Here is a 24,479-nt window from a genome sequence, read left to right as displayed (position 1 = left end):
TCCACATTAAGAAAAAGAAGGGCGCGGTGGCTCAAGCCTGTAATCCCAGCACTTTGGGAGGCTGAGACGGGTGGATCACGAGGTCAGGAGATCGAGACCATCCTGGCTAACACGGTGAAACCCCGTCTCTACTAAAAAAAAAAAAAAAGAAAAAAAAAGAAAAAGAAGTAATTTCAAAGTGTGAGACTGAATGTGCTTTGAAAATAGTTGTTCCTGATTTCCAGTTAAGTTCAGCAGATGCCCCTCCGACCCCATTGCATTCCCAAGTGCAACAGAAGAATATTCTGGGGCTTCCCAAACTCCATGTCACAGTGTGTATATCACAAGCTTCATTTCAGGATAACAGATGGATGCAGATTTTCGGCAGGAAAAATTCTTTAAAAGATGAAAGTCTTATTCAATTGCATAGCTGATACATGATCCAATTTCCTTCTGGTGGACTGCAGCAAACTGCAGATGTTTCTTTACTCAAAATGTAACCCATTCTGGTTTCACTTACATTTTGTATGTCAACTGCTTTAAATTACTTACACATAAGTATCACCTTCAATCTGAGGACTTTCAGCCATAAATATGCTAGTAATAAAAAATATGCAGAAGCGACAAAAATATTTCATATAATGGTATAAATGGTATATACAGTAGGCCTGCCTCATCCAGTTTTGCTTTCCACCATTTCAGTTACTCAGTCAACTGAGGTCTGAAATATTGAATACAAAATTCCAGAAATAAACAACCAGTTTCAAATTACATGCCATTCTGAGTATCGTGATGAAATACTGTCTCATGCAGTCGTGAGTCATGAATCACCCACTGTCCAGCTTCTCCATGCTGTATATCCTACCTACCCATTTGTCACTTAAGAGCTGTCTCAGATATCAGATTGGCAGATCACAAGAAGAAAGGTGAGTATAGTACAAGGTATTTGAAAGAGACACAGACAAACCACATTCACTGGGAGGCCGAGGCGGGCAGATTATTTGAGGTCAGGAGTTCAAGACCAACCTGGCCAACATGGTGAAACCCCATCTCTACTAAAAATACAAAAAATTAGCCGGTCACAGTGACACGTGCCTGTAGTCCCAGCTACTCAGGAGGCTGAGGCAGGATAATCACTTGAAACCAGGAGGCAGAGGTTGCAGTGACCCAAGATTATGCCACTGCACTCCATCCTGGGTGATAGGGTGAGACTCCGTCTCAAAAAAAAAAAAACTGTCTCAGATATCAGATTGACAGATCACAAAAAGGTGAGTATAGTACAAGGTATTTGAGAGAGAGACAGACAAACCATATTCATGTAACTTTAATTACAGTACATTGTTATAACTGTTCTATTTTATGATTATTGTTGTTAATCTCTCACTATGCCTAATTTATAAATTAAACTTTATCATAGGAATATATGGACATGAAAAACAGTACACATAGCATTTGTTACTATCCTCAGTTTCTGACTGAGGGTCTTCAAACTTATCTCTGTGGACAAGGAAGGACTGCTGTGATACAATTACAATATTTCTATTTTTTAAGTGTGTTCATGTGAACATGGAAGGTTAAATTAAAAATATAATGAAGTTTATCATCATAAAAAGCCAGAGAAAACGTTTCTTTTCTGGAATATTTTTAATAGTGATGTTACTTTACCTTTTCTATTTAAAAACTAGTGTTAGTATAATATCTACTATTTGCTGATTTCTTGGGGATTTTGTTTGCTTTCTGTTGTTTTCTTTTTGAGACAGGTCTCACTCTGTCACTCAAGCTAGAGTGTGCAGGGCTTCATCATGGCTCACTGCAGCCTTGACCTCCTGGGCAAGCAGCTGGGACTAAAGGCGTGTGCCACCATGCACAACTATTTTTTTTTATTTTTTTGTAGAGACGGGGGTCTCGCTATGTTGCCTAGGCTGCTCTCCAACCCCTGGGCTCAAGCAATCCTCCTACCTAGACCTCTCAAAGTACTGGTGTTGCAAGTGTGAGCCACCATGCCCACACTAATTATTGATTACTATGTACCAGGTGCTATGCTAGGTACATCTCACAAAAGGGACTTAACCTTCATTTTAAAAAGGAGGCATTACCATTATCATTATCGGCAATGCAAAAACGAGGAAGGCAGGGTTCAAGGAGGAGAGTGACTTACTAGGGCTACTCAGTGTACATACACACACACACAATCTCCATATCTACAACAGTGCCTGAAGTGCAGTAGGTGGTCAGTAAGTATCTCCTGAATAGCTCTGATTGGATGAAGATCAGATATCATATTCTCATATAAGACTCCTACTCTGTATGCCTACTATCAAGAAAGTATGTACAAATCACTCTATGGAACAGAGAAAAGAAGGCAGCTATCTGGAGGAAATAAAGGCTATACATGGCACCTATTAACTCTCAATACCAAGCAATAACAACATGCATACCATATTTGCAGCAGGCCCACAGTCATGTAAACCCAGAAAAGCAGGACCTCTGTCTGGCCTATATTCCCAAGGCCTAGAGCAGTACCTGACACATAGCAAGTGCTAAACACAGCTGTTGAATGAATATGTGAGTAAATGTCTCGTTTTCTTTCTCCTTCACTTCTTTCCTCCTTGCTCAACACTGTTCTTTGCATCTTCTTGTCTTCTCTCACTCCTCTTATCACCTTTCACACTTACGTAAACATTGCTTTTGTCTTGCATTTACTGATATGAGAGTTTAAAATAGTTATCCATCTATAATTAAAATTAACAGAATGCAGAAATGATACTTCTTTAAATACCTTCCAAGTCATTCCATTGTCACCAGCATATAAAGGCCCTATCTGAATTTGTTACAGAAAATGATTAATTTAAATATATACTTGGCTCTCGAAGTGCTTTCTATCATAAAGAATGCAATTTAAATGCTTATAAACTTAAGTTTCTCTTTATAAAAATGAGTTGTAAAGTTACTATATGACCCAGCAATTGCACTCCTAGGTATATACCCAAAAGAATGAAAATATATTTCCACACAAAAAAAGGGACATCAATGTTCACAGCAGCATTATTTTTAACAGCCAAAGAATTAGAAGAAACAACTAAAATGTTCAACTGACAAATAGATAACAAAATTTGGTGCATTCATATATCTGAAAAACATTTGTCAATAAAAAGGAGTGACGTACTGATCTACGTTTAAATATGGATGAACCTTGAAACACGCTAAGTAAGCACAGCACTTCACAAGAAGCTACATATTATATGATTCAATTTATATGAAAAATCCAGAACAGGCAATTATGTAGAAACAGAAAGTATATTGGTAATAGTTTCCAGGGGCTAGAGAAGATGGGGAATAAGGAGTGACAGCTAATGGGGATAGAGTTTCTTTGGGGGTGATAGAAATATTCTAAGATTAGATAGTGGTAATGGTGGCACAACTCTGCATATATTAAAAACCAGTGGCTTCTTAAAAGGGTAAATTTTATAGCAGTGAATTATATCTTAAGAAAGCTGTTAAAAATATATAAATGGCATCTTGAAAGAAGGCATTCCCATAAAATTAAAATCAACCCTTTGAAACGGCATCTTGAAAATGCAAAGCTTTGTTACAAATAGGAAATATAAATCACCTGTACATTTTAGCAATATCCCTTGAATCTGAGTTACTATATGTAATTGTTATTGCTGAAGAGAAAATTAATTCTTTAATAAAAATATCAATTCCCTGAATAAGCCGACTGTAATCAACCTCATTCTAGGAAGTCTACACAACATGCTAAAAGAGTTGTCACAATGACATTTGTCTTCACATATGAAGTTTCAGAAGTGGTTCCAGTATGAAGTGGTTAATGACCACCTGTAGACTTCAGCCTCTCCAAACACTAGTTTGACACAACTTCCTGTAAGTTCTGTCATGTAATGAGCACTTACTAAAAATACATCATATGTCCATCTTCTGAGTCCCAAAGATTTAGTGCCTACTCTTATGCAGCTAACTTTCTAGAGAGAGAAACAGAGAAGTAATCAGAGAAGAAACAGAGAAGGCAAGATACAATGAAAACCATTTTACATACAAATCATAAAATCTCAGATGAGGAAAGGTCCTTAAAAAGTGAGCTAACTCTGGGCATGGTGGCATGCGCCTGTAGTCCCAGCTACTCAGGAGGCTGAGGCAGGAGAATCGCTTGAAACTGGGAGGCAGAGGTTGCAGTGAGCCAAGATGGCTCCATTGCACTCCAGCCTGGTGACAGAGCGAGACTCCGTCTCAAAAAAAGAAAAAAGTTAACTATTCCACAGTACAGGTGCACTCCCACCGCAAGGCACATTCAGTAGACTAAGCAATGATACATGGTCTACAGCTCTCACATCAACGTTAAACATAATGCCAGGCATGGTGACGCCTATAATCCCAGCACTCTGGCAGGCCAAAGTGGGAGGACCACTTGAGACCAGCTGTTTGAGACCAGGCTGGGCAACACACGGAGACCCTGACTCTAAAAAATAAAATAAAAAATAATTAAATAGGCCGGGCGCGGTGGCTCACGCCTGTAATCCCAACACTTTGGGAGGCTGAGACAGGCAGATGACGAGGTCAGATCGAGACCATCCTGGCTAACATGGTGAAACCCCGTCTCTACTAAAAAAATTTAAAAAATTAGTCGGGTGAGGTGGCGGGTGCCTGTAGTCCCAGCTACTTGGGAGGCTGAGGTAGGAAAATGGCGTGAACCTGGGAGGCGGAGTTTGCAGTGAGATGAGGTTGCGCCACTGCACTACAGCCTGGGCAACAGAGTGAAACTCCATCTCAAAATAATAATAATCATAATATATAATGCATGTGTCCAGGTAAGGTAAAGATATTGCTCAGAAAAATCACCTCACATCCTCTTTTGAATGAAATATGGTGGTGGTAATTTATAACTCTCGTCTAATTTCTATCTAGTCTTAACATTAGCTGCAGATGAACAAGGTGAGAAAACTAACATTTAATACCAAGTACCATAAATTGTACTAGATACTTTACATGTCTTATCTCAATGAATCCCAAAAATATGCAGATAAAGTAAGTATCACTCTCATATTATGGACAAAGAAAAAACTCACAAAAGAAGCCAGGTGATGTGCTCACAATCAAGCCGCTAACAAGCAGCAGACCTAGAATTGAAAATCATTTGTCTGACTCCAAAGCTCAGTCTCTTGCTACTATTCTAGGCTGACGACTGTTAAGGCTAAATCTTCAATGATCCTACTTAACATTAAAATGTTCTAATGATTAAAGATGAAATGTTATTAGCACTGCACATGTGTGAGTGATAACACTAAGCTTAGCTAAAGCGCCACCCCTGTTTCTTTTAGTCAGATTTCATATTCAGATTATTTGGTTAAATTTGGATTAGTCTGAGTCAATACATATCCTGACAGAAGTACAAAGCACAATCTCAAAGATACAAATCCAAGCCATAACCTAAGGACTTAAAGCGGGGACAATGTCTTTCTTTTTCTTTCCTTCTTTTTTTTTTTTTTTTTTTTTTGGTGGTGGTGGTGGTGGTGTGGTGGTGGTGGTGGTGGTGGTGGTTGTTGTTGTTGTTGTTGTTGTTTCGCTCACCCAGGCTCACCCAGGCTGCAGCGCAGTGGCTTGATCATAGCTCAGTCCAACCTCAACCTTCTGGGCTCAAGCGATCCTCCTGCCTCAGCCTCCTGCCACCACACCTGGTGTGCATGCCACCACACCTGGCTTAATTTTTTATTTTTGTACAGACAAGGAGTGGGCGGGTAGGGGGAGGAACGGGACTTGCTTTGCCCAGACTGGTCTTCATCTCCTAGCTTCAAGAGATCCTCCCTCCTTGGCCTCCCAAAGTGCTGGGATTACAGGCATGAGCCACCATACCTGATCTGAGAGTATCTTTCAATTGACATCTTGCTTCTGCACCCTTGTTTCATCCTCTCATCCCCTCTTACCGGTGGGTATCACAAAACATCATACTCAGCCAGCCATGAATACTCACAAATTTCTAATTTCTTTTTTTTTTTTTTTTCGAGATAGGGTTTCACTCTTGTTGCCCAGGCTGGAGTGCAATGGCACGATCTCGGCTCACCGCAACCTCCGCCTCCCAGGTTCAAGCGATCTCCTGCCTCAGTCTCTCTAGTATCTGGGATTATAGGCATGTGCCACCACGCCCGGCCAATTTTGTATTTTTAGTAAAGACAGGGTTTCTCCATGTTGGTAAGGCTGGTCTCGAACTCCTGACCTCAGGTGATCCGCCTGCCTCAGCCTCCCAAAGTGCTGGGATAACAGGCGTGAGACATCGCGCCCGGCCCAAATTTCTAATTTCCATTAGAGCAGTATGAGGAATGAAGGCAATCCTGGGAAGAAAAGGTTGTGCACCCAAGAGAGTTTAAACTTGACAAACCTGGACACCATCACTGTCACGCACTGACTTTCCCTGTTCAGGATTATTCGGGATCTGTATTCTCTTTCTTTAACCTCCGAGGCTGGCCTTTTCCAGCCTGTTCTTCACTTTCTAAGCTGTCCCAAAAGCTAAGATTTCCTGTCCCTTGTTCCCTAATTCCCTCAACCCCAGGCCTGAGCTCCTTTCTAACTCACAGATCCAATAAGAAATATCTTTCCTTCTTTGTTCTTTTAAATACTGTTTTGTTGTTAGGGCACCATCCACATATCCTCTCCTGGTGATTCTGACACAAAGTTAACTGCACCACCTTTCCTGGATCAACTAGCTAAAAGGCTCAATTCAATGTTCTCACTGAGCCAACTGAATCTTCCTCTTCAATTCTTAACTGAATGTCCCTTTTGTCTCTAATTAACACACTCAGCCCCTCCAGCAATGCCCTATCAATTTCATCATGTTTGTTTCTCACCAGTAACTGCCTGGATGAGCTCACCTTCAGCATAATTACATTTACAAAACATCTGTGTATCACAAGAGACACCTAGGAAAGCACTTTTCTAAGCCATTGTCTGTCTTCAGTGCAGAAACTGACATGGGAAAGAGTTCTCTCATCCACAGTTTGGCTGGCTAATTTTGTAAAATTGCCCAATTATTGATTTCACTTCTGAGAAGTGCAAATTGTGATCATCATTTTAAATAATTTGTGTACACCACTGACTTGAGCCAGAAGAACTAAAGCATCAGCAGATATGTCTTTGTCTCAAAACCTATATTGCCTGTTCATTAAGCCCTAAATGCCAACCTAATTCTTTCTTAGTTCTCAAATCAAGATAGATAATTATTTTTTAAAAGGTAAATCAAAACGATATCATATCTTATAATCATTTCCTATTAAGCAGATCTAATTTGAGTGGGCCAAGGCCATGCTTTAACATCTAAGAGAAGCATCATCATTTCAATAATTTCTCATTTTTAGGGACTATGATAATAACATTGACAAGAATCTGTTAAAGTTAAATCTTGTAAAAAGCTGAAATAATTCGAGTTACAATGATCCTGCCAAAAGCAAGTGAAAAAAAAAATGCTACATCTTCATATTATGTTATTATGCATTCTTTCCATTGGCCCACACAAAAATCCTACAAGGAATATAAGGTAAATGTTATTGTCATTTTTGATGAAAATAGAGTATGGGGCCAATGGCTTGGACCCATAATACTGGTTAGTGGCAATGCCAACACTGGAACAAAGCTCTAACTCCTGATGATGTTCCCCCAGATTATCTAGTCTGAAAAGTTAGCACAGAGAAGCCTGCACAGTTGCATGTAAAACCTGCTGAAAATACTACGAAACAGTATATTCATAGTCCCCATTCTCTGGCTCATTTACTACACAGATATTCAAAATCCTCCTCCATCTCATGCCCTTAGTAAAATGCAAACTGGTTGATGTTCAGTAGTTACTGAGCATCCACAATATGGTAAGAGCTAATTAGAACACAAATATCCAAGGCTGGGCGCAGTGGCTTATGCCTGTAATCCCAGCATTTTGGGAGGCCAAGGTGGGCAGATCACCTGAGGTCAGGAGTTCGAGACTAGTCTGGCCAACATGGCGAAACCCCATCTCTACTAAAAACACAAAAATTATCCATGCGTGGTGACACGTGCCTGTAATCCCAGCTACTCAGGAGGCTGAGGCAGTAGAATCGCTTGAACTCGGGAGGTGGAGGTTGCAGTGAGCCGAGATTGTGCCATTGTACTCCAGCCTGGGCAACAAGAGCAAAACTTCCATGTCAAAAAAAAAAAAAACCCACAAAATATTCTAGGCACCTAGATGTTTCTATTCAAATTGAAAGACTAACTAAAATACAGGCAAACCTCATTTTATTGCACTTAGCAGATATTTTCTACAAACTGAAGGTTTTTTACAACACCGCATCAAGCAAGCCTATTGATACCACTTTGCAAAAGCATGTGCTCGTTTCCTGTCTCCATCACATTTTGGCGATTCTCACAATATTACAATTTCTTCATTATTGCTACATCTTTATCATGACCTGTGACCAGTGCTCTTTGATGTTACCATTGTAACTATTTTGGGATGCCATGAACAGTGTCTGTATAAGCCAGTGAACCTAGTCAATAAATGTTGTCTGTGTTTTAACTGTTCCACCAATCAGGCAGTCCTCCATCTCTGTTTTTCTTTTTGTGCCTCCCTATTCTCTGAGACACAACAATATTAAAATTAGGCCAACTAATAACCCTAAAATGGCCTCCAAGTATTCAAATGAAAGGAAGAGTTGCATGTCCCTTACTTTATTATTTTTTATTTTTTAATTTTTATATACTATATTATTATTATTATTATTATTATTTTGAGACAGGGTCTTGCCATGTTGACCAGGCAGGTCTCAATCTCCTAAGCTCAAGCAATCTGCCCACCTTCGCCTCCCAAAGTGCTCAGATTACAGGTGCGAGCCACCGTGCCCAATCATCCCTCACTTTAAAGATAAAATGATCAAACTTCATGAGGCAGGCACAACAAAAGCCAAGACAGTCTGAAAGCTAGGCCTCTGTTGTCAGTCAAGTTATGAATGCAAAGGAAAAGTTCTTGAAGGAAATTAAAAGTGCTACTCCATTTCTCCTAGTTCCATGAGGTAGGAAAAAAAAAAAAAAAGATGCCACTTCAGTGAACACACAAATGACAAGAAAGCAAAATAGCCTTATTGCTGATATGGAGAAAGTCTGAGTGATCTGTAGATAAGATCAAACCAGCCACAATATTGCATTAAGCTAAAGCCTCATCCAGACCAAGGTCCTAACTCTCTTCAATACTATGATTTCTATAAGACAGGTGAGGAAGCTGCAGAAGAAAAGTTTGAAGCAAGCAGAGGTTGGTTCAAGAGGTACAAGAAAAGAAGCCATCCCCATATGATAAACGAGCAAGGTGAAACAGCAAGTGCTGATGTAGAAGCTGCAGCAAGCTCTCCAGAAGATCTAGCTAAGAGCATGGATGAAGGTGGCTACAATAAACAAGAGACTTTCAATGTGGTCATGAAGCCACCTTCTATTGGAAGAAGACGTCTATAGGACTTTCCTAGCTACAGAGGAGAAGTCAACACTTGGCTTCAAAGCTTCAGGCTGACTCTCCTGTCAGGTGCCCAAGCAGCTGGTGACACTGAGTTGAAGCCAATGCTCATTTACCATTCTGAAAATCCTAGAGTCCTTAAGAAGCATGCTAAATCCACTCTTCCCATGCACTAGAAATGGAACAAAGCCTGAATGACAGTACCTCTGTTTACTGAATATTTTAATCCACTGTGTGGTTAGAGGCCTATTGCTCAGGGAAAAAAAAAAAAAAAAGGTTCATTTTAAAATATTACTGCTCACTGACAATGTACTTGGTCACCCAAGAGCTATGATGGGGATGTACAAAAAGATTAATATTGCTTTCATGCCAACGAACACAATATCCATTCTGTAGCCCATGGATCAAGAAGTAATTTCAACTTTCTAATCTTATGATTTAAGAGATACATTTTGTAAGGCCATAGCCGCCATAGATAGCAATTCCTCTGACGGATCTCAGCAAAGTACATTGAAAACCTTCTGGAAAGGATTCACCATTCTAAATATCATTGAAAACATTTGTAATTCATGAGAGGAGGTTAAAATATCATTAATAGAAGTCTGGAAAAAGTTGATTTTAACACTTATGTATGACTTGAAGGGGTTTAAGACTTCAGTGGAGGAAGCAAATGCAGATGTAATGGCAATAGCAAGAGAAGCGGCATTAGCAGTAGAGCCTAAAGATGTGACTGAATTGCTGCAATCTCAAACTTAAACAAATGAAGAGGTGCTTCTTACAGATGAGCAAAGAAATTGGTTTCTCCATGTGGAATCAACTGCTGGTGAAGATGCTGTGAACATTGTTAAAATGACAGCAAAGGATTTAGAATATTATATAAAGTTTAAAAAAGCAGCATCAGAGTTTGAGAGGATAGATTCCAATTTTGAAAGAAGTTCTACTATGGGTGAAATGTTATCAAACAGCATTTCATGGTGTAGAGAAATCTTTTGCACAAGGAAGAGTCAATCTGTGGACAAACCCCACTGTTGTCTTATTTTAAGAAATTGCTACAAGAACTCCAGCCTTCACCAACCACCACCCTGATCAGTCAGCAGCTGTGAACATCCAGGAAAGACCCTTCACCAACAAAAAAGATTATGACTTGCTGAAGGCTCTGATGATTGTTAGCATTTTTCAACAATAAAGTATCTTGTAATTAAGGTTTGCACATTTTTTAGACACAATGCTATTGCACATTTAATAGACTATGTATAGTGTAAACATAAGCTTTACATACACTGGGAAACAAAAAAATGTACGTAACTCACAGCATTGTGATATTCACTTTATTGCAGCCGTCTGCAACGAAACCTGCAATATCTCTGACATCTGCCTGTATAATAAACAGAGACACATAGGGAGAATAACATGTGACAGTAGAGGCAGAGACTGGAGTGATGCATCTATAAGCCAAGAATACCCTGGATGGCTGGCAACCACCAGAAGCTAGAAAGGGCAAGGAAGGGTCCTCCCACAGAGACCTCAGACAGAGCATGGCATTGCCGGCACTTTTATTTCAAATTTCTTTTTTTTTTTTTTTTTAATTTATTTATTATTATTATACTTTAAGTTGTAGGGTACATGTGCATAACGTGCAGGTTTGTTACATATGTATACTTGTGCCATGTTGCTGTGCTGCACCCATCAACTCGTCATTTACATCAGGTATAACTCCCAATGCAATCCCTCCCCCCTCCCCCCTCCCCCCTCCCCATGATAGGCCCCGGTGTGTGATGTTCCCCCTCCTCCTGAGTCCAAGTGATCTCATTGTTCAGTTCCCACCTATGAGTGAGAACATGCGGTGTTTGGTTTTTATTTCAAATTTCTAATCTCAAGAATTATAAGAGAATCACCAAGCACGGTGGCTCACACCTGTAATCCCAGCATTTTGTGAGTCCAAGGCAGGTGGATCACCTGAGGTCAGGAGTTAGAGACCAGCCTGGCCAACATGGTGAAACCCCATATGTACTAAAAATACAAAAATTAGCTGGGCATGGTGGCGCACCCCTGTAATCCCAGCTGCTCGGGAGGCTGAGGCAGGAGAATCCCTTGAACCCAGGAGGCAAAGGTTGCAGTGAGCCGGGATCACGCTATATATATATGAATAAACTTCTGTTTTAAGCTAAGAAAAAAATCATTAATCTCTCTATATATAAACTAAATATATTAATGCAGACAGAGAAAATCAAATTTGAAATATTTTCGATATAGAATTATAGGGCTAACAAAATGGATGGGGTGAAAAATGGGAAGAGTTAGAAGGACTCAGTGTTTCCTGAGAAGACTACCAGATGCATGATGTTATAACTGAACAAAAAGGAATATAAAGAGAGCAAGCTGGAGGAAAAGAAAAACTTATTTTTTGACAGATTGAGTCTGATTTGCCTAAAGCACATCGGCATCAGGGTAGTTATATCTCCTAGGCTGGTAAAAATCAGGCCCAAAGTTTAGGAAAATTAGGTCAGGGCTGGAACCCTGGGAGCAGATGTTATCACACAAGGAAAGCAAACAGTCAAAGAGCTGAGAAGGCACCACCAATATTTAAGAGAAAGGAAGAAGAAATAAAATGAAAATGGAAGAGGAGCTCTGAAACATCACAGACTGAGAAACAGGTTCAGTGATGGAGCTGGAACTACAAGAAGTAATAACCTTAGCAAAAGTCACCCCTAAGGAAAACCAGAATTGCTTTTAAAAACTCCCTCCTTAGCTCATATGTCAACATCATTATTTCATGGTACACAGCTTTCCCAAATCTCCCACAAACAGTGTGCCTCTAAAAAAGTCACCTCGATTATCTCTAAAGTCGACGATTTTTAAAGAGAATGTTGTTCCTTAAGTTTTCCACAACCAACTTAAAAAAAAAAAAAAAAAAAAAAAAAAAGGACCTTTTTTTTTTTTTCAGACAGAATTTCACTCTTGTTGCCCAGGCTAGAGTACAATGGTGCAATTTCGGCTCACTGCAACTTCCTCCTCCCGGGTTCAAGCGAGTCTCCTGCCTCAGCCTTCCCTTCCCGAGTAGCTAGAATTACAGGCATTTGCCACCACGCCGGGCTAATTTTGTATTTTTAGTAGAAACGGGGAACGGGGTTTCTCCATTTTGGAAAATGACCTTTTTTTTAAGACAGGGTCTTGCTCTGTGGCCCAGGCTGGAGTACAGTGACGTGATCATGGCTCACGGCAGCACTGACCTCCTGGGCTCAAGTGATCCTCTTGCCTCAGCCTCCCAAGTAGCTGGGACTACAGGTGCACACCACCACACCCAGATAATTTTCTTTTTTTCCTATAGGGACGGGTCTCACTGTGTTGCCCAGACCAGTCTTGAACTCCTGGCCTCAAATGATCCTCCCACCTCAGCTGCCCAAAGTAATGGGATTACAACCAACTTTTAAAACAGTTGGAAGCCTGGGTGTGGTGGCTTGTGCCTGTAATCCCAACACTTTGGGAGGCTGAGGTGGGAGGATGGCTTGAGGCTAGGAGTTGGAGACAAGCCAAGGCAGCATAGCAAGACCCTATCTCTACAAATAATTAATTTTTAATTAAAATATGTTTTAAAATAAATTAACAAAACAGTTGGAAGGCTAGTCTTAGAGTCTTTTGATTCTCTAGTATTATAGAGTAACTTTTTCATAGAAAGAAAAGAAAGTCTAATACAAGTTCCAAAACCATAATGCGTAAATTGTTTTCACAACTGACTTTAATTTGCTTCCCCTTGCTATCCACTCCCACCCTCACCCCTTTTGGGCCCTATCTTTCATTCAGACATTTTAAGGAATAAGGAAATTAAATAAATGAAGAAGACAAAATTCTCACAACAGCGAACTAAACCAATTTACATAGCTCTCATTTGAAAGGGATAATACACTACACAGAATACTTATTTCTATTAGTGCCTTATCACTCCCGTCCACACACAGACACAGACCAGTCTTCCAAATTAAATCATCACTTTTCCTGTATATAAAAGAGAAAACTGAACCTGGGTCTTTCATTTGGATAAGCTCCAGTATATATTTACACACGAGGGAACGCTATTTGGCATGTCTTTCATAGAGCAGTAGGCAATATGGCTTTTTAGATTTGCATGAGGAAATATCATAGAAATTCCACTACTGATGAATGCGCCTAACTTCCAAATAAAGGGATGTCATTCCATGTCTACCTACTTTTTCCAGAGTAAAGCCAAGATTCAGGGATAGTACTATAATTAATCTAACAAGTTTATATACAGGCAGCAGTTTTCCAATTTTTTTTTTACATATTACCTGACATTGACAACCTCCTGGGATGGTTCCCCATTCTTAACAAAATAGAAGATCCTCTCCAGTATACCCAGAGATGATCACCAAGTCAGATAAACCAACATTTTAGAATGTCATGTTCGGCATTTTAAAAACACCTTTAAAAATTAAGACTTTTTGAGATGAGTGCAGTGGCATGCTCCTATAGTTCCAGCTCCACAGGAGGCTGAGGTGGGAGAACTGATTGAGGCCAGGAGTTTGAGGCGGTAGTGCACTACGATCTTGCCTCTGAATAGCCACTGCACTCCAGCCTGGGAAACACAGCAAGACCCTGTCTCTAAAAATTAAAATAAAATTAAAAATTAGGGGACCGGGCACAGTGACTCACACCCGTAATCTCAGCACTTTGGGAGGCTGAGGCGGGTGGATCATACGAGGTCAGGAGTTCCAGACCAGCTTGACCAACATGGTGAAACCCCATCTCTACTAAAAAGACAAAAAATTAGCTGGGTGTGGTGGTGCACGCCTGTAATCCCAGCTATTCAGGAGGGTAAGACAGGAGGATCGCTTGAACCCGGGAGGTGGAGGTTGCAGTCAGCCAAGATCACGCCATTGCACTCCAGCCTGGGTGACAAGAGAGAAACTCTGCTTCAAAAAAAATAAATAAATAAAATAAAAAAATAAAAATAAATAGACTTTTACCATAGAATCTAAAAATTGGAACTGAAAATCTGTCATAATTGATTTTACATAAAATAATCTACAACGTGTTTTATTATTATTTTTTGTTGTTGTTGTTGTTTTGACACAGGGTCTTGCTCTGTTGTCCAGGCTAAAGTGGAGTGGCACGATCATGGTTCACTGCATCCTCAACCTCCCAATCTTCAATCGATCTTTCCACCTCAGCCTCCCAAGGAGCTGGGACTATAGGCACACATCACCACACCAGTTAATTTTTTGTATACTTTGTCGAGATGGGTTTTCATCATGTTGCCCAGGCTGGTCTCCAACTCGAACTCAAACAATCCATCTGCCTCGGCCTCCCCAAGCACTGGGATTACAGCTGTGAGCCATCACGCCCAGCCACTATCAGCTTTATCCTAGCTTTTCCCCACTATATTTCACGTAAAAATTAAATTAGAAGAACTATTCTCAAAATCCTAGAAACTTCAGGCTTATTTTTCCTCTTTTATGTGTTCCCAAAAAGGAAAAAGGTTGGGACGACTGACAGATTATTAGCTACTATAAGATACCTTACTATTCCACAGTTCACATTCCTTACACACAGTGTTCTATCTGTGTTCCACCAAAACATTTTCTTTAGTATTATAACTGGATTCTTGATAACAGAATCAGAATACTGCAGATATAAAGAATGGAGTATTCTGATTAACCAAATATTCTGGTTAAATGAATCCTAGAGGCCAGGTGCGGTGGCTCACCCCTGTAATCCCAGCACTTTGGGAGGCCGAGGAGGGTGGACTGCCTGAGGTCAGGAGTTTGAGACCAGCCTGGCTAACGTGATGAAACCCCATCTCTACTAAAAACACAAAAAAATTAGCTATGCGTGATAACGGCCACCTATCATCCCAGCTCCTTGGGAGGCTGAGGCAGGAGAATCACTTGAAACCAGGAGGTGGAGGTTGCGGTGAGTCAAGATCGCGCTATTGCATTCCAGCCCAAGCATCAAGAGCAAATGAATCATAGAGAGAAGAATCTACCTTACCAGAAATATCCAGACTGATGTTTAAATTCACCTAGCCAAAGACAAAATAATTAAAATAATTACATTTCCATTGACTGTCCTGGTATCATCCTGCCTCTTTTCCTTTGCTTCAAGGGCCATTAAGGTGAACAAATGTTATGTAAGTTGCTATGCTTATACAAAAACCAGCCATTATAACTCAGAACATGGCAGTAAAACATGGAGTACAGGCCCTGTGCCTTACAGATCCAGGTACTCAGCAAGGGTTTTTATTATTTACTACTTCTTTTTGAGACTGAGTCTCACTCTGTCACCCAGGCTGGAGTGCAGTGGCGCAATCTCTGCTCACTGCAACCTCTGCCTCCTGGGTTCAAGTTATTCTACTGCCTCAGCCTCCTGAGTAGCTGTGATTACAAGTGTGCACCACCATGCCCAGCTGATTTTTTGTATTTTTAGTAGGGACAGAGTTTCACCATGTTGTCCAGGCGGGTCTCAAATTCCTGACCTCAAGTGATCCACCCACCTCAGCTTCCCAAAGTGCTGGGATTACAGCCGTGAGCCACCGCGCCTGACCTCAGCACGTGATTTTAATTTTCAGGATGAAAGTCAGCAAGAAGCAGCCCATGGTTGATGAGGCCTGAATCACTGGAGATATACTATAAGGATTATCAGATGCTGGGCAGAGATTCAGCAGGCTAGAGGAAAAGGAAGACTGGAAGAGCTGCAAGGTGAAATTGGTGGGTGGCAGGTAGAGCTGCAGGGAGGCTGGCACCTGCCTAGAAGGCTGAAATGAGCAGAAATTACCATTTATACTGCAGACATGGCTGGGACAGAAAAGGTGGCAATCACGGCTCTGGCAAGAAATCAATATTCATGAAAGTGATTTAAGACTAAATAACCCCCCTTTCCTTCAACCTTTCTTATCTATCTAAAATAAACATTTCAGTGTTGCATATCATTTACTTAATGCAGCTTAATCTCCTCATTTTAAAATATTAGGATATTATTTCTGTTCATGAATCTAGAGAAAAGATTTGCCATTCTCCATATACACATTAATAAAACTGCACTTGACACCAAAGCAATCCCGGCCAGGTGCTATGGATCACGCCTGCAATCCCAGCATTCTGGGAGGCCGAGGTGGGTGGATCACTTGAGGTCAGGAGTTTGAGACCCGCCTGGCCAACATGGTGAAACCGCATGTCTACTAAAAATACAAAAAATTAGCCGGGAGTGGTGGCACACGCCTGTAATCCCCATTACTTGGGAGGCTGAGACAAGACCTGCTTGAACCAGGGAGGCAGAGGTTGCAGCAAGCCAAGATCATGCCACACTGCACTCCAGCCTGGGGACAGAGCAAGACTCCATCAAAAAAAAAAAAAAAAGAAAAGGAACCAATCCTAATGTAAGCTTTATCGTTTTCATCTTATATAATCTGAATAATTCTTAAACACCATCATTAACACAATCAGCACTGTACTCTAAGAAATGTTAATAAATGAATGGAGACTTGCTAAATCAGCTCTTCAATGACTTAAAATGTAGTGGTTACCTGAGTTTCCTGCACTATGAAAGTACCTTGATCATAACTGTAATAGGCAGTGCAAAAGGCAGTTATTGCTAAGCCAGTCTCCACTAGACAGGAACTGTTTTTTGTTCCAACAGCAACCCATTCTCTGACCTAACTCAGAAGAGGCCTTTAATTACAACCGGCTGAAAAAAGAAATCTAGGAGAAATAAAGATACTGTTAAAGGGCACCTATTAAGCTCATGGAGATCATGAGAAGAGAGGTAAGATGGAAGTAAATAGCCAGCCCAATTTAATTTCACTCTAATGAGCGCCAAGGCTCACATTTAAATTAACACAAGTATAACTGCTTTTACTTGCAACAGGTCTCTGGAAACAGAACCTTAAAGCACCACATTCCTAATCTACTAGTTCCTAAAATTAATTACAGCTCATCTGAAAGATGCAATTACTTCTGCTCATTTAACTTAAATTCTAATGATTATAAGAAGTAAATGAATGGTTGAAGTAATTACACCTCCACACCTCTGATTAGGCTGCCCAACTACACAAGCAAACAACCTTAGTGGAATAAGGGACTCTTTGCCGAATAAACAGGAGTCCACGATGAGTTCCAATTTAAAAAAAAAAAAAAAAAAAAAAAAAAAAAAAAAAAACCAACTACGTGCAAATTTAAATAACCAAAAAGAGCCTAAAACCATGGCAGTTCTTACAAAAAGCTAAAGGATGACCAAGTAAACAGGGCAGTAACTATGGGAAGTCTCCAATTTTGTAAACTTGCCTTTTCCCCCCCTTTTAATCTTTCCTTGTGCCACCAAAAATTCTAGTAGCAAAGTGGGCCCAGAACACACACACAAAATCAAAGCTGGCTTAAAAAGTAAAACACTAAGTGAAAAAAGGCTAAGCTGAGTTAGTGAAACACAGAAAATGAAAGGCAGAGGTACCTCATCTTGCCTAAGACATTTCCACCCGCTGTTTGCACTTAGGGTTTTCCTTTACTAAAAACACCTACTTAATTCCCAAATCAAAAATATATCATAGCAGTGTATCTCAAACTGAGGTCTGTGGATACTCAGGGTAGACACCTTTAAGAAACTGTGCTCTCCTCTGGCTAATGCCTTAATTAACTGCGCTGTCCACATCATCAACATAATCGGTGCCATGTTCATTTGGGTCATGGATCACTAGTGCCAGGAACAACTGCTACCAGAACAAAGGCAATATGACCGAGTAATAAACAAATAAAGCTTCTGATGGAAGGAAGGCCATCATCAGGGCAAGCAGATTCTCAAGAACTGCAGGTTGCAACTGGGAAAAGTAGTGAGAAAATGAATCACCAACAACACACCAGATATTATCAGCAACCTCTGAGAAGAAAATTAGCTTCAGCACAATAACATCGTCCATTAGATTAACTAAATGTTGCTGACAAGTTTTGTATTGGTTTCACAATATTGTTTTTATTTACTTTGTAAACTGATTTTAAGATTGCATGAATGTTATAAGCATAGAATTATAGTTCCATGCTTGTGTATATTTAATTATCACAAGAAATAATTAAATGTATACAAGAGTCCTTTATCTTTTTTTTCCTTTGATCAATACTAAACGTATAAGTTTAGAAACATTTTCCAAAAAGTAGACCAAACAGCAGGCCAGTTCCAGCTTAAGGGAACTAGAAGAAGACTGAAATAAGGGAGAAAGGACAGTCAAGATGCTGCAGGCTAGGGTGGAGAAGGAAAGATGATAATGCTCTCCCCACCCAATCAATTCAACTCAATGAGTATAACTCTTGCTATTTATTTCTTTTTTAATTTTTTATTGACAAACAAAAGTGGTATGTATTTATGGTATACAATATAATGTTTTGATAGACATAACATGATGTTATATATATTTCACACATTGTAGAATGGCTAAATCATGCTGATATGATCATTACCCCATAAACTTATCACTTTTGTGTCTGTGGTTAGAACACTTAAAATCTTGTGGCACTGGGTGTGATGGCTCATGCCTATAATTTCAGCACTTTGGGAGGTGGAGACAGGCAGATCGCTTGAACCCAGGGGTTTGGTGAGACCAGCTCGGACAACATGGTATAAACCTTGACTCTACAAAAAATATCAAAAATGAGCCTGGCCTGGTGGTGCATTTCTATGGTCCCAGCTACTGGGGAGGCTGAGGTGGGAGGATCACCTAAGCCTGGGAGGGAGAGGCTGCAGTGAGCCATGTTTGCACCACTGCACTCTGGCCTGGATGACAGAGTGACCCTGTCTCAAAAACATAAATAAATAAAAATCTCCTTGCTACTCAAGTTTCCATTCTGTCTATTTCTGTCTATTCTCTTTTTGTCTCTTTTTGGGGGTCTGTGTATTCTTACAAGGAGAAAGCTCATTTTACTTAAAGATGACTCTTTGAATTCAAAAGTATAAAGACAAGAAAAAGTAAAGGGTAAATTATATAAAAAATCAATTTTGAAATGTTTCTTTGAATGTAATTCCTAAAAGGAAAAAAAGTTAATAAGCAAAAGTAACCAACTCTTTCACAGCTCAAATTTTGAGACTGACACCTGTTAAAAGGATACAGTTCAAAGAATTATATTTGATGAAAAGGGTAGAGATGTTCAATCATACACCATTAACTAAAACTATTCACCAGTAAGAATATTTTCAAACATCACTCACAAAATATCTATGTGGCATATAACAAAATGACCAAACAATCCTGATGGTAAGATTGTTATAGATTTTCCTCACTTCACAGGAAAGTTAGGACTAAGAGAGGTTAACTTACTTGCCAACTATCACACTGTACTTGATGACGCCAAAATTCAAATCCAACTCTAGGTCAATACACTTAATTAACTATTATCCTTTTTCTCCAAGTGCACATGAATCTTAAACGTAATAATAGATGTTTAAACACACGTTAAGTATCTTATATGTATTACTTAAAATTGAAATCATCTAGTTCAATTGAAATCTTCTAGTTCAATTTAAAGGAGCCTTCCAAATAGTCTACTGAAGAAATTACAACTTGAACCACAGAGCAAGGAGCATGTGTGACTTATCAGAATGGTCAGGTGTGTATTAACTAAGAGAGTGCAAGCCAAAACTCTCACGGGAAAAGTTAATAACAGGGATAAAAATAATATAATATGCTTAGAAATACATGGTTGATTGTCTGCTAAACATTTTACATTAAGAATGCATTAATTGGCCGGGAGCGGTGGCTCAAGCCTGTAATCCCAGCACTTTGGGAGGCCGAGACGGGCGGATCACGAGGTCAGGAGATCGAGACCATCCTGGCTAACACAGTGAAACCCCGTCTCTACTAAAAAATACAAAAAACTAGCCGGGCGAGGTGGCGGGCGCCTGTAGTCCCAGTGACTTGGGAGGCTGAGGCAGGAGAATGGCGCAAACCCGGGAGGCGGAGCTTGCAGTGAGCTGAGATCTGGCCACTGCACTCCAGCCTGGGCGACAGCGCGAGACTCCCTCTCCAAAAAAAAAAAAAAAAAAAAAAAAAAAGAATGCATTAATTATTAACAAAAATAACAGTGCAGTGCTTAAAAAAAAAAAAAAAACTGAAATGGATAACGGATACATCTATTGAAATAGTCTGTATAAAGTTAGGGAAGGTGAAGTCCTCACCAGGCAGGAAAGAAAAACAGAAAGGACAGACTGGGGGAAGAAGAGCTCCCTCAGTGGAGTGGGCAGACTCATGGTACAGGGAGGCTCCCACAGTGGAAGGGGCAGCCCCATGGTACTCTGCCAGGGGACATGTCTGGGCTAGTGGTCAGGGCAGGGGCAGCCAGTGATAGAACCAAGCAGGCCTCGAATCCTTTTGACATACTCCTCCTATTATCCAAGCAGCTGCAGCCCAGCCTCAGAGCATCCTCCCTAACGGACAAAAGGTGGCTTGGTAGGAAAAAAATCAGTGCAATAGTGTGACTTCAAGGGTTCCTTTGCTCCAAAATTCCTCCTATTTGGCAGCTGCTGTTAGGAATTATTTTACCAAGGAATAAAATATTTTCCTTTTCACAATGAAAGAAGTAATAATCAAATGTTAGTTACAGCAATACACTCTCACCACAAACTTAAGAATCCTAGAAAGACAGCAGGTTGTATATTTAAGTACATAAGCCAAATTAATGATGCAGGGCCTATATCTTCAAAGAGCCTACACTCCCAAGATTTCTTCACTTATGAATGGAAGAACAAACTATAATGATGGGAATCACCTGACTTTTTACAAAGCTAGATTCAACCATCATAATAAAGTATGTAATGTCACTTGTAATATAATGTACCTGTCAGAGCATTTATCACAGGTATGTAAGTATTTTCAACTTCTAAAACACTAAAGTTTATCTCAAGCAGAGCGGGGAGAAAAATGTAGAACATCTGGCACCTCCAACAAGAATTGGCTTGGCATTTGGCACTCTGAGATGCAGCTCTTTTTGAAGAGGCATCATGCTGTCTTAGATGCAAAGAGGTTAGTCCCGTGAGACTTTAACCAGGATTTGCAAGCCAGAGGAAGGACAGTTCACATTAGTGTTTACGCAGGGTGACAAGAATTGCAGACAAACTATATTTTTCACAAATCACAGTAAATGCCATTATCAGTAGTAGCCTCGAATTCAGAAATTAAGTGAATATGGGCATAAAATACATTATCTTTACCTTGGTTAAGTAACACAAGTGGTTAAGTAAATGTTTTAACATTTGGGATGGTTAAAATAAAAGATATTTTGGAGCACACTAATTTCAAGACATCTTGCTAAGCTCCCTCCTTACTGCTAATACGTGTTTCAAAATATAGATCCGATGCTAGCATGGTCTCAGTTTTAGGTACACACATCCCTACCATGTTATACAAAGATGATGCCCCCATATATGTCCTGAGGATTACTAGATCACCCAAAGGTCTCTCTACCTTTTTAAAGTATCTCATTCACCCAGCTTTAAGTGACCAGAGATTCCAGGGCTTCATTTCAGTAGTTAAAACGTCCAGAAACCTCTATTAAGATGCAAATACTTTTCACAGGCTCCTTTGAAGATGGAAAAAAAAAGAAAAAGAAATAAATAATTTTTTTTTTTTTTTTAAGATGCAGATACCTCCTGGGAAAGGTAACAAGCCATATCATGTAGCTGTGCTCAACTCTCTGTAAGAGAAACTCCTGAGTTTCAGATACTCTTAGGTTCTTAGTAATTGAAAGCAAAGATCCAGAGGATACAAGAAGGAGGCAGGAAAATTTGGTCAGGAGGTGTATGGGAAAGGAGGTGGAAGAAGCCCTATATTATACACTATAACAGTCTTTATATTCTATAGCTCTTCAAAAGTTCTGATTGGCCTTTAATTCCTGAACTTTCATCCCAATGACACACCCAACACCCACACAATGCAAACCAAAACTAAGACGCACAGAAAACTTGCAGACTTAAAATGCACTGGTGTCATGCTGTCTTTGATTATCTTACAAAATGGCAAAACTGCAAATGTCTGCTTTTTAAAAAGCCAACTCAATGACTGTGTCCAATGAAGAGCTACTGATGTACGGGAGAAATTAATAACTTTCTTTGAATATCACTAAACTAGCCTAATTTTATCCTTAAGACAAACTCTTGATTACCCCCTTAAGGGCTTTTTTAGTTCAAACTATTAATAGACACAACAATGTTTTTTAAAAAATTTAAAGTCCCCAACATCTTTCTAGGAGCATTACACAACAAGATGACTTTGAACGACTTTCCTCAGGCTATGTTCCAGTGCCCTGTAGAGAACTTTCCCTTCCCTGTAGATATGTAAGTAAATAAGTAAAGAACACCTAAGAACAAACTTTGTTGGCCACCAGCAGGGGAGCTCTTCAGCTTTTGTCCCCAAATCCATTCAAACAAAAGAAGCTCCGACTCTTCCAACCCACCCTTCGGACCCGCACCCCGCGGGGACGCTCTGGATCCGGGTGCCCACTCCCCCGCCAGTCCTACTTACTCCTCAACGCCCCAATGAGCAGAGAGCCGTCCTTAATGAGCTCCTTGATGAACTTGTTGGTTCGCTCCAGCTCAATCTCGTGACACTGCAAGCGCTCCCTGAAATCCGGGCTGTCCAAGTAGGAATCGCTGAACTCCAGAGTGGGCAGCCCCATGGCACAGGCGCTGCCAGCGGCGGCCGCGGGAACGTCCGGTCCGGCGGTCAGGGCGGGGGCAGCCGGCGGCCGCGGCGGGCGCTGGGGACGCGCGATCGCGGGGAAGGCGCCGGGACGTGAGGGGACTGATTGCACGAAGGAAACGGGCCCCGAGCCCCGAACCGCCTGCGCGGGGCTCAGTCTTCCTCTCCCGAGGCAAGGCGAGCGCAGGCGCGGGCGGCGGGCCGAGGCGCGGGTCCGCTCAGGTTGTTGTCAACGGGACGCATCGTCGTTCGGAGCGCTGGGGCGGCGAGCCTCCGGGCCGCGGCCGGAGCAGGAAAGTTTCTCTCACTGCGCGCAGAGACTTCCGGCAGTTCCACTCCCCAACTCTCTTGACAGTCGTCGGCGTTGTGAGCCAGAAGCAGCGCACAGCCGCAACTCCGGCCCTGCTGGGGAAACCCTCCCCCTCGGCGGACGCAGGCTCAGAGCGCTTGCAAATCGGACTCGGGCTCCCAGACCCTCCTCCCCGCCGCCGCGCTCCCACCCCGCGCCACCCCGCCCCTTCGCCCCTTTACCCTCCTGCCCCAACCGCCCTCCCGCACTTGGCTCCAGGGCTCCCTGCGCTACAGCCGCGCGCTTGCGCTCCGGCCTTGGCTGGGGTGTTAACCCTGTCCCCTCTTGGGCCCCTGGTTTCGGCTAGCCCTTGGTGACACTTCGGGGTCCCCCGCTCCACAAAAGGATCTGACTCCCAATATACCTCCCCTAACAGTCGTCCCCTCCACCCACTCCCTAGAATTCTCTGGGAGAAAAACCAACGTTAAGTTTCCCTAAAGTTTGAGTGTTTTGAAGCGTAGATGGAACATACTACTGTCTAGAGTTCGTTTAGATTTTACTTCACACTTTCACACTGAATGCATTTGAATTCCACCTTGAGAAGTTGTCCCGTCGCTCTCCCACCCCTCAGTTTCCTTGATTCAGCCTGGTGGTGTTTCTTCTCCCCGCCCCCACTCCATAGCTGGGAAGGTGGGATGATTCTTCAAGTCATCCTCACTCTACTTACGTGCTCGTACTTCTAGAAGAATACCTATTTGCATCACAAGAGCAGTATCTCCTATTGGCACCTGGATGGACTTGTCCTAGGAGCGGGGAGATTTTCAAATTGTTGAAGTGGACTGGAGTTTGAAATAAATAGTTAACTCCTACCCACAGGCATTATCCTTCCTCCAGTGGAGGTTCACCTAATAAATTTCTGTTCCCTTAAAACCTTGACAGCAAAAGAAACGACTGCTTTACATCTCCTCCTGACATCATCTATAGGATTTCTGAGAACTCAGATATTGTTCTTAAGGATCTGCTTTTAATTTCTACATTTTCATTGCTTTGTC

The 24,479-nt window shown here is 41.1% G+C and overlaps 1 protein-coding gene across 3 annotated transcripts in view; it reads right to left on the bottom strand.

Moving 5' to 3' along the window:
- The window catches only part of ARHGAP42 (Rho GTPase activating protein 42), a 311,494-nt gene extending 287,931 nt beyond the window's left edge, over positions 1–23,563 (bottom strand). For all 3 annotated transcript variants that reach the window (XM_005579430.5, XM_045371128.3, XM_065528915.2), the window contains exon 1: positions 22,962–23,563. In XM_005579430.5, the coding sequence (XP_005579487.1) occupies positions 22,962–23,115 (154 nt within the window). In that variant the 5' untranslated portion in view covers positions 23,116–23,563. The remainder of the gene's footprint in view (positions 1–22,961) is intronic.
- Positions 23,564–24,479: the final 916 nt, after the last annotated feature.

Source organism: Macaca fascicularis, chromosome 14 (assembly GCF_037993035.2).
Source record: "Macaca fascicularis isolate 582-1 chromosome 14, T2T-MFA8v1.1".
NCBI classification, from domain to species: domain Eukaryota; kingdom Metazoa; phylum Chordata; class Mammalia; order Primates; family Cercopithecidae; genus Macaca; species Macaca fascicularis.
The sequence above is the reverse complement of the archived record's forward strand: the minus strand, read 5'-3'. Positions and strand labels throughout refer to the sequence as shown.